Consider the following 11,941-nt stretch of genomic DNA (forward strand, 5'->3'; position numbering starts at 1 on the left):
AGACAAATATGAGTCTTAAATGACGCTTCATATTGCTGTAGAGAACACCTCGAGCTAGGTTATGAGAAAAGGAATTACTTGTTTAACCAATAATAAAACCCAAGGGGAGCATTTTCTCTGTAACTTCAGTTATGACCATGATTTAATAGAGCTGTAAGCTGCAGCTGAGGCCCCAGACTCACCATCCGCGAGCTACAAAATACAATCAGTGTATGTGTTCAGTTATTAGTGGCCAAAGACAAAACTTTTTTATTCAGTTGGATTCGGTTGGTAACATATCCTTAAAAACAATACAACCTTCTTCAAATCATTAATTGTAGTGTGCTAAATTCTATCCTTAGGAAAATCATGGTACTGTATGTCAACCGCTTTGAGAATTTTCAGAAAATATGCATTTGCAATATTGCTGTTCGTAATGGCTAACCTAATTGTTCTTCACTTTCCTCTTCCTCCGGTGTCATCATGGTGTACTCACCACTCTAAGATTGACAATCTCTGTCACCACAATTTAAATCAAGTGTTGACATCAGTGGCATTGGGATTCCATCCAACTGGAATCATTATCATGGTGAAGCAAAGTGCACAGACGTCAAATGGGAAATATTACCTACAGATTGGAGGACTAGAGATATAGCTTCAGATTTAGTAGTGTTGTTGTGAAGACCACCTAACCCGAGACCAAGACAAGTCCAAGGCTTTTACGGTTTGAGACCAAGTCGAGACCAAGACTGAGGGAATCAAGACCAAGACCGGCGCCCTGTGCTACATGACACAATAAAATGTGAAATATCAATCAATCAATCAAATTTTATTTGTATAGCACATTTCAGCAGCAAGGCATTTCAAAGTGCTTTACATAATTTTAAACAATGAGAAAGAAAAAGAAAGTAATAAAAAGATAAAAAGAAAAGATAAAATCACAGCCTAACAGGACAAGGCCTCCAGCCTTGCAGCACCAGGCTCCGTCCGCCTGTTTCGCGAAAATTTTGCGCTAGGACTTTCGCTGTCCTACGCGGATTTTGTACATTAATTGGTTACCTGTTAGTCTAGAATTTACAGGGTTAAACAGTGAGAAAGAAAAAGAAAGTAATAAAAAGATAAAAAGAAAAGATAAAATCACAGCCTAACAGGACAAGGCCTCCAGCCTTGCAGCACCAGGCTCCGTCCGCCTGTTTCGCGAAAATTTTGCGCTAGGACTTTCGCTGTCCTACGCGGATTTTGTGCATTAATTGGTTACCTGTTAGTCTAGAATTTACAGGGTTTTATATACGCGCAATGACTCCCAGTCACTCGCAAATACATAGAAGGCATCAATTGCCATAAGCAACTGTAAACAGGTGGGTTTTAAGTTGAGATTTAAAGGCACCCAGTGTTTCAGCTGTTTTACAGTTTTCTGGAAGTTTGTTCCAAATCCGTGGTGCATAGAAACTGAATGCTGCTTCTCCTCGTTTGGTTCTGGTTCTGGGGATGCAGAGCAGACCAGAACCAGAAGATCTGAGGTGTCTAGACGGTTGGTACAGCAATAACAGATCTTTAATGTATTGTGGTGCTAAACCGTTCAGTGATTTATAAACTAACAACAGTATTTTAAAGTCTATTCTTTGAGCTACAGGGAGCCAGTGTAGGGACTTTAGAACTGGTGTTATGTGCTCTATCTTCCTGGTTCTAGTGAGAACGCGAGCAGCAGCGTTCTGGATCAGCTGCAGCTGTTTGATTGATTTATTAGTCAGACCTGTGAAGATGCTGTTGCAGTAATCAATACGGCTAAAGATAAACGCATGGATGAGTTTCTCTAGATCCTGCTGAGACATTAGTCCTCTAATCCTGGAGATGTTCTTCAGGTGATAGAAGGCCGACTTTGTGACTGTGATCATAATTGCATCTTAAACTGATCTGAAAGATTCATATTCCCATAAAAACACATAGATATTAAATACCTAGAGCTGAAATAAATTTAACCAATATTATTATCAATTCAAACTCTTTGTTCTGCTTTGCTTCCATCTCTGTGCCACAATCCGCGGAGGTCTCCTCCCCTACCTAAAAAGATAACGCCCTGAGCGGTTGCCCATACTGCCCATGTCACCACTGTCTGCACCACTAAACATAATAATTAAGGCAATGCACTAATGATAAACAACGCTCAAATATGAACACTGACCAAGGAACAACAAGCACGAAGTAACCAAGCACAAGGTGCGTACTGTGACTGTTCTCACCCTTCCTCCCACTGCATGAAGCCAGGAAGCAGAGTGCTGTAATGTCTGCCACCATGACAGGTGACGAAAACAAAGAGCAATGAGCAGCGAAGAACTACTCCTCCAGGATTTATCATGCATATGTGGTCATGCTCCGTGAAGTTCGAAAGATAGGATCATTTTCTGGTGAATTCTAAATTTCATTTTCTGGTTTGCTACACCTACAAGAAGCAAACATAAATGGGTGTCCTCTGTTGGCATCATTTCCTGGTGCTTCATCTTTCTGAGGGCAACACGGTGTAAATTGACAGCCCCTGCTTCACATTACATTGAAATATGTTGCATCCACTCTGCGTGGGTGTCGATCTCATGATAAAGTGTGACACTTTAAAATGTCAGTGCACCTTGAAGCCATGGCCAACTCTACATCCTGGCTCTGCTTCTGGAGGCGAAGCTGTCCCATCACTCACATTTTTGTTTTGCTCCTTCACTGATGGACTAAATTTACTGCTGTTTATCAATATTACTACTGAGCAGCAAAGATAATCAGAAACATGGCTTTAAGTCTAAGTCTTTAAAGCTGATGGTGTGTGTTAACACAATGCCAAGATAGAAAGTAATTAGCAATGATCACAAATAATCAATTCTGTTACTTGAAGTAAAGAGGAACTCCAGGCCTTTTCTACATCAATGTTCAGAACCTATCAGCACAGTGAGGAAGCTTATTGAAAAGTAGAAAACAGTTAAGACAAATTCAAAGACACCCAGGAGTAGATGTCTTGACAAATTCACTCCGCTGCCTGAAAAAAGTGTAATGCTCACGCAATGCTCAGAAAAAGATCACAAAACCCAAAAAACTCCACTTTTACCTCCTCAGGCCTCAGCATGTTAAATGTTAATGTTCATGACAGTCCATTACAAAAATACTGAACAACTATGGCATGTTTAAAAGGATTTTCAGGTGAAATCTTTGTCTTGTCAAAAAGAATGTGGCAGTTTGGCCCAGGCTTGCAACAAGAAGACTTTACTTTGCTTTTATTGAAGCAACTTCTGGAACAATGACCTTTGAACAAATGAGACGAAGTAGAAATGCTTGACCAAAACACAGAACAGCAAAAACAGCATTATTGCTAAAACACCCATACCACCTGTTAAGGACAGCAGTAGAGGGGTGATGATTTAGGCTTGTTTTGCTGCCACTAGGCAGCTTGAGCTCTACTACAAACTCCTCTGTATACCAACATTTTGTACTTGGTATACATACTCAAGCCTCAACATCTGAAGCTTGGCTGAAACTGGTTCATCAACAGGATAATGATCACAGGGACAGGAGCAAACTACAAGGCTGGAAACGAAAACAATTAATCTGCTAAAAATGCTCAGTCAAAGTGCAAACCTCAAAGTGACTGAGATGTTGTTGTTGTTTATGCATTGTGAGAACTATGCATAACACAAATATCTGCAAACCTCAATTTACAAAATCAACATTGTAAATTCCTCCAAAATGATGCAAGAGACTGAAAGTAATTTCCTAAAGCACTACTGAATGTTATTGAAGCTGAAGACAGACTTAAATTTTCTATGGCCAGGGTTGTTATTTTTACTTGATCTTTTTTGAATACCAATGTCAGTGTGGAATGTAAATTATGGTTTCATAAATTAGTTGATTCACTTATGTTGAATTGACTAATGCAGTAACAATCAGATGATATTCATTGTTTTTAAAAAATAAAACCCTATAATTGAGAGAGAATGTGGTTTTAATATTTATCCAATCAGTGAAAAACTAATGCGCAGAAGACTAAGAAGTTTATTCAATCAATACATCGTAAAATGTTTGACTGGCAGTTGTTTAGAAATTTCAAATACTCAGTTTTCTATATCATGTTCGCTGTTTCGATGGATAAAACTGCAGAAAGTGAAAGGTGCTTTCAAACACAAAAAAAGTCAATTTGAAGGACAACTTTACAAGTACAGCCATTTCTAAAATTGAGCTCTGCAGCATCTCTGTAACATCACATTCTATAGTCACTCATTTCAGAACAAGACAATAAAATGACGTTCAGATTTCATGCACTCTGCTCTGATCAATATCCAGTGTTTAAAGGACCCTTATAACTGTAATGCTATTCACATAATGACAGCAATAGTGGGAATCTTCACATTATCCTGAGGAACTCTGATAAAAGTAAGGCCTGGTTTGGCCTGATAATCACTGTGCGTCATGGGAACACTGTGATACCGGTTTCTGCCACATGAGCTCAGATAATAGCCCGTGTTCCTCACTAGCAGTGTTGCATTTCATAACCAGAGCAAATTAGATACTGATAGGGTGCAATGGGAATAGCTGAACCTTTCACACAACTCTGTTTTGGTCAGCAGGCACAGCAAGTGCAGAAACTGAAAGAAGGAACAGGAAGATGGGGGAAGAAGACTACATAAAAATAAATAAATAAAACAATAAGGAAGGATAGGAGAAGATGACAACACTAGAGGATACTGGTGCTAGTAGAGAGAAGTTAATCCATGCAATTTTCTTCCACCCATCAACAGAGCATTCCTCCCTCTCCATCTGCATCTCTTCGCTCCTTGCGGACATCTTACCACCGGGGTGAAGAAAGGCCTAATCAGGCACTGGCACTGGATATATGCTATTGTCCTGCCCAGCTGTAGCTAATAGGCAGCATTCTCTGTTATTATCTCCAAAACAACACATTCCAACCTCAGCCTCATTCTGGCTTGAGCTGGAGATTTCGGAAGTCAAATTAGGAGCAAATGTAGAATTAGCAGGAGCTAATAACTTTGGCCCTTATCCAGACTATATGCAACTGGTCTAAAAATGACATAGCAATATGTAATACTTTGCTTTTACTGAGCAGTTTTTTTGTCTAAAAAGCTGAGGCAGCATTCATGGGAAAGATTTTGTTATGAATTACCTCATAACAAATAAAAATGATTGAGGCTAACAGCAGGACAAGAGGAGACTACCTTGATGAAACCTTTTTCTCTTTCACGGTGGTGAGACGTGAAGTTAGTTTGAATCTAAAATGTTCCACCTTTTAAGAAGAGAAAGGCTATTAATATTTCTAAAATGTGACTGTTTTAATCACTTGGATATGTCTTTCTAAACAATATGCTATGTAAAGTTGAATCTCTAGAAACTGAACTATCTCCAAAAAGCCCCTTTCTTAGATAAAAGTAAATGTAAAAAAATTAAAGTAGTACGGAGAGTCTGAAGGAAGATTAAAAAGTTATATAATCCAGGCTACAGGAGGTCCAGTGTGAAGTTACCTGCTGACAAGCTTTATGTGGGAGCTAAATTCATATTCCAGCCGACTCCGGCACCTGCTCCCATTTCTAAAAATATCATTACCTGTTTTAATCACCATGTTATCACATATGGGGTATTGTCAAGAGGAAGATATGAGACGACAAACCCAATAATGTAAATTAGCTGAAGGTTCCTATTAAAACAACCAGACTTTCCTAACACCTCAGCAGTCGTACCAGACCACCTTCATTACCCAAAGAGCCCTGGCTAAGTAGTTAGAGCGTATAATGAAGAGTATCTACAAATGGGCTCACTTCTCTACATTAAAAATCTTTTATATTGATTCTACATACTATTCAAATGTTTTAATATCTTTAACTTAGGGTTTTTATTGACATGCAGACACTTAACAAAATAAAAGCTTTAAGTAAATCACTCTGTCTACTAAATTTATATAATATTGGTGGAATTTTTACTGAATTGCTGACATAAATTAACTTTTAGATGATCTCCTGATTTATTGCGATGCATCTGTACAGAGCCTTTCAAGAATGAAGTCATAATAATATAAAAAAAACTACTTCATGAACTGCTTTAAACATATGCAAAAAAATCCTTTAAAACGTCTGTGAAATATTAATATCAATATCTGATGCCTCACTTCTCATCCATATGACTTGTCTCAGATCTGTTATGCAGTCAAAGAAATTTGAAAATAAGGCAAATTTCATAGAAAACCGTCTCTTGATGGGAAGCAGAAGGAAATCAGCAGCAAACCGTCATCTGCAGATCTCTGAATTCCATAAGTAGTTTAAAAGTCATAGATTTAGATATTTTAGGACATTTACTGTAAGAAAATGTACAAGAGTAGAAGAACAGCTGCTGCTTGAAAGGCATTTACAGTCTAATGTTGATTGTATTTTGCCTCATTTCTCCAGATGGTAGGGATGTAATACTAGACATTGGTCACAGCTTGGAGAGTAGCTCAGTTTTGATATGACGGTTCAAAACTCAGTACGACAGAAAACGTAAGGAGGAATCTAAATTCCTGTTTTTTCTCACTGATTCTAAACAGAAATATAATCCTCTTAAAACAGAGGCTGGCAGACCAACCATTTTTGCTAAAAAGAGGCTAATAACCAACCATTTTTGCTAAAAAGAGGCTAATAACCAACTCTAATTAGATATTTATCACTAGCTATCATTGGATTATTGGTAACTTTATTAAAGAAGAAACATTTTTTGTTAAATTTGAACAAAACCATGCAATCTATAAAATAAAAAAAATGAAAGGAATTTTTTATTTCACTTAATCTGGCCTTGATTTAATGCAAACACTGAACTTAATACATCATTCAATCACCTGACAAGAAACAAGGTGGTGCTTAATTTAGCAGAAAGTATTTTTAGTGTTTGTAATAAATCCTACATGATGCATTTGCATTATTAGACTCTGTATCACTGGAAAAATAAACATTTTGCACACTACTGATTAAAACAAAGCAGATTAGTCTTTTAATTTAAAAATGTATCACTGGATAATCAATCTTTTTAATAAATATACAATAATGTGAACAGGAAGGGCTATCTATAAAATTTTCCAAGTTCCTCTCTTAGCTTTTCTCCAAGTGAAAGTGACTCTTTTGTGTATTCCACAAATGTTATTATTATTTATTTAGACATATAAAGGGTATTTATGACATAAAAGTCTTACCTTCAAATTTTTCCAAGATCTGCACTGTCTCCCCCACCTCCAGAGCCAAACCCTGAGTCACTGAGCCTCGGAAATTACAGATGACTGTAAAGGAAAGGACAAAAAAGGAAAGATGAGAATCTCAAGACATGATGAAGGTGTAACAATTACATCCATTGTAGAGATACCAGAGATCTCTGATGAGCAAAGGTAATATCATGAAAGATTAATTTTATTCATCATGGAGGAGTCCATTTGACTTTGTGTAGTTGGAAACACATCCCATTCATGCAAAAGCTTTGTCCCCACATTGTCATTCCAGTGTCAAGTTTCAGTTCCCTAATGACAGAACTATGTTTGCAGACTCTCCCATACCAGGAGCTGTTTATGTAAATATTCCTCATGAGTGCACTGATGTGCCCAGAAAACAACAGATGTCAGAGCTTATTCCAAAGCCGAAGTCACAGTAAGTCGCTCCATACAAGACTGAAATATGAAGAGGCAAAAAAAATAAATAAATCACCTCAGGGTAGATGAATATCTCATACTACTCAAAACCATAGTAATGCTATTATCCTTGGCTTTTTCTTCCAGTACGTCTCTTCACACTCTTTTGGTCGCCTTAGGTGATCTGTAGCACCTTAGATTCAAATCAAGATGGATTTGCTGCATTTTCTGAGGTCAGTAGTCAACGTTATGGCTCATCAATGTGAAGTCAAAAGTTTAGACTGGTTTAGATTCGGCTGTAATCTTTAGTTAATGTTTGGTTATTTAAAGGACCTTTGCATTTGCTATTCCAAATTAGTAGAATGCAAATAATGAACTTGATGTTAGACTTACAAAGACCAGAATTTACAATGTTAAAGATGAAATCCTGCATCAACCTTTTCTGGATGTTGTTAACAATTAAAGGAGATAATAGACCAGAAACAGGCCCAGTATTTGGTTAGTATATATTAGAATAAGCTACAAAAAGACATTCTTAATTTCTATACATATATCAAATATAATCTACAGACAACTCAGGATTTCACAACTACACCAAAAACATGAATGTTCATGTCATCTAAAATAAATCGTGAACATTATCAGACCTCCAGAGGTCTGTAAGAAACTGTTTTTGGATAAAACATGAAGGCAAATTGCTAAGCAGGAACTCCCACAAAAATTATGCCCCACTCTTTGTCCCTTGTTCAGAAAGAGGAGTTTGAGGAAGCGAGCTTGGGCTGCAGCCTGCACTCTGAATGTAGTACAAGCCACAAGAGAAGACTTTAACTCAGCATATCTGCATCTGTCTTTGTTTAGCTGACTGTAAATGGCTTTGTGTCTGAGACATCTTAAAAGATGCAACAGTCTTTTATGCTTTCAAATTCCATTTCATTCTCAGGCTGATCAACTAAGGACAAAGCATATTTTATGACTGAGATGAGATACCACTCTTACAGGCTTCTGTCATCCCAAGTGTGCAAATCTTCTGTGTTACTGACATTTATGCCTTACATGTTTATGCCCCACATTATTTCATTTATTTACATTGTTATTTGCTTTGCTTCTAGCACCTCACGCATTATAAAAGATACACAGCGGCAAATTTGTTTAGATATTTGCACATGCCAAACATCTCACTTTGATTCTCAAATCTCCCACAAAGAAGGATCTTCAATGAATGCAGTCAGACGTCATTCTTAAAGTTTTGAGGAATTTCTTGTTTCTTGTCAGGATCTGGATTTCTATCTGAATATATATATTTTTCTAGTTCTTTATTTTTTCCTCTTTGTTTGCTTCTGTTTACCTGCTGTTTTTGCAGAAGCAAAGACGACTGAGACTCAACACAAAAATAGGTAAAAAACTGTTCATATCTAAATTCAGGAGCAGAAAATAGTTTTGTTCCAATGAAAGGAGCAATATTTTTATTTAACTTAGATGTTGGAGTTTGTATTGCATAATTTTTCAGAGAATTAATTTAACTGAATCTTCAATTTGGCAGCTTGTTGCTTTTAGTATTATATTAAATTTGGGTAAAAGATACTCAGTTTATGACAATATTTCTATCAACAATCAGACTTCAACTTTAATCACTGTTACTTTTATCTCTATAATCAAAGCAACTTTCTCTGCTCATGTAACTGACTATCTACTGCTGTCATCATTCTGTCTCTGTAACTGTAATGCCTTCTGTCTGCCTTATTAGTGCTACTCAGCGTGGTGTGATTGCTGCTGTTTGGGATTCTGTCATAGGGCCTCCCCTCTCTGTCTCTGAGAGTCTTTGATTTGTTCTGTGGCTCGTTATCGTCACTGTCAGTCACATCATTGTCAACGGCCTCGTCAGTCTGTCAGCTGTCAGACTCTCGCCCACAGTCTCACCCTGCCATACCTAAACTCTGTACTCAGGTCACATGTAAAGAGTGCAATGAATACTGCCATGAGAAGGATGCATGAAACCGGAAAGTCTGAATTTCAAAAGTAAAAACTGAACCTGATGTTCTTAACCACAGACATTTATTTATTCTTTGGCAATTTATCCATGAAATATGTGCACTTGAAACATCAGGTTTCAACAAACATTGATTTCAACATCTATATTTTTGTACAACATACTGGATGTATTTCTTTCTCTCTTTTTTAGCTTTTTAAGGAAAGCAACAACTGCGCTCCCTTTGTGTGTGTGTGTGTGTGTAGAGTTGCCTGCCAGCACTGTATGCATCATTGCATGCTGCAGACGTCAGTCGTGTTTAGCCGTGCATGCCGGTCGGCTCTTTCTTCCATACAGTCTCAAAACAAGCACAGTGCATCTCATTTATTCATTTGACAATCTGCTTCACTGTCAAATCAATTAATGTTCTCAAAGGCTGAAATGATGTAATGTATGACAGTTTTAAAGTATGGTGAAAAGAAATGCAGGGTTTAGATGCTAGTTTGAATAACCAGTGCACAAAAACTGGTTCGTTTTGGTGAACTTCATCCTATAATCTTTCATATTTAAAGGATAATGTTTGTGTCAGAATAAATAAAATTTTAAAACAGATAGAGGAGATACAGTTAAAAATATACGTTTTTTTAATTAATGAGGAAATGTCAGTCACCGTCAGTGAGTTTTAAGTACAGGATCGAAAAACATTTCTTTTAACATTCTTCTAATGACTGAACTGAGGTTCATCTCATACCTGACATTTTAAGTACCTTGACTTTAAACCTCTACACACACATACAAAGTGTGTGTGTAAAAGTATATATATATATATATATATATATATATATATATATATATATATATATTCCATACTTTTATTTTCAAATCTATTGTAAGCGGGTCAATAGGAGCATTAAAAAAAACAGTTCATGTTCATATTTTTGCCTTTTTACCTAAAGTGACTTACAGAGGATTACATAACAATGCAGAGAATATCAAAGCTAACAAAAAGCTTTGAGGTAGCTGTAGAAATAAATTGCAGGCACACAGGGAAATGTTGTGAGATAGTAATTATTAATGTTTAGGGTGCTAGAGTAGGAGATGCTCCCTAAAGAGCTGAGTGGCATGTTGGGTACAAACCAATGTTTCTACTGTTAAGCAACACAAAGTGGCACAATCAACCAACAGAGGCAGCATGACCTCTAAAGGTCAGCAAGGGGACTATTTACCTTTCTAGCTGCCGTTGCCACGTATTTTACTAACACTGATGCTATATTTCAGTTCACGATGAACGTCTCAAAAAAGCTCCTATACAATGTTTATATCACTTTAAATTTTAATTCTGTACTAATCTAGTTTGGCTAAAGACAAAACTAAATTTTTAAATGGTCAAGAAACAAGAAAGTTCTTAACTAGTGTTCTAAAGCTACTTTTGAATTACTAATCATAATTAATAATTACATTATGCAATGAATTAGATCTTACTTGAAAAAAACGCTTGTCGGCTTTGATGAATACTAATCTCCACCTTCTCTGCATCTTTGCCAAGTTCGAAAATGACTCCACTTTTACTTACAAAATGTGTGAAGTTGAGTTGGCAGTCGTGACCAAAACTATCCATAATACACAACACAGTGAACAGCATGTACCTAAATTTGCCATAAAAGTGGGAAAGAGAGTCATTCATGACTCATATGACATTGAAGCATTGTATAAAATCCAATTGTTGTGTTCTAAAAACTGCAGCAAAGAGTTACGCGTAACACTAACCTGCCTGTAGTTAATAAAGTAATTAAAGTTAAGGCAAATGCACACCATCAGATAAAAATAAACAATTTATACAAATGTTTTCTCAGAATAAAAGCATGGCAAATGTCCAAAGTTTAGTAAATGTACAAAATCCAGGCAACTGGATTTTCTGCCAGGTTAAATAACATTTTCCTATAATGCCTTGTAATCCCTAAAAACAATTTTTAAAAGCAAGCATGACTTCTTTTACAAAGTCAATATCTATGTTATGTGGACAATTTTTCACCTTTCACTTCACTCGATGTTACACACACAGTCGGACATTTTCTACACTTTTCAGTGTCTTTTTTTTTTTAAAGTTATTCAGAGCTACTAATTCAGATTGGAGAGTTTGCTGTTTTGCTCTTGTTTAAGATTATCAAAGTTCAGTTTCCATATTTTATGCAAGATTTCATCTGCAGTTTTATAACTTTGCATAAGACACTATGTAATATGTGTCAAAGTTTGCTCTGAATTAGGATTTAGTACACTTTCAGCAAACATCAACTCCTGTCCATCCTGGAGAAGAAACTCTGCAAAGTGATATCAAGTTAACATATGGAAAAAATTGCAACATGTTG

The 11,941-nt window shown here is 36.6% G+C and overlaps 1 protein-coding gene across 1 annotated transcript in view; it reads right to left on the bottom strand.

The window, feature by feature from the left end:
* LOC148159715 (dedicator of cytokinesis protein 3-like) overlaps nt 1-8,618 on the bottom strand; it is a 41,779-nt gene extending 33,161 nt beyond the window's left edge. The window contains exons 1-2 of the mRNA XM_088005992.1: nt 8,606-8,618; nt 7,184-7,267 (exon numbers count right to left, since the gene is read on the bottom strand). Coding sequence (XP_087862118.1) covers nt 7,184-7,267; nt 8,606-8,618 — 97 coding nt within the window. The remainder of the gene's footprint in view (nt 1-7,183; nt 7,268-8,605) is intronic.
* Between the last annotated feature and the right edge of the window lie 3,323 nt (nt 8,619-11,941).

Source organism: Poecilia mexicana, unplaced genomic scaffold (genome assembly GCF_051168715.1).
Source record: "Poecilia mexicana isolate PSO_F unplaced genomic scaffold, ASM5116871v1 scaffold_5, whole genome shotgun sequence".
In the NCBI taxonomy this organism is placed as follows: domain Eukaryota; kingdom Metazoa; phylum Chordata; class Actinopteri; order Cyprinodontiformes; family Poeciliidae; genus Poecilia; species Poecilia mexicana.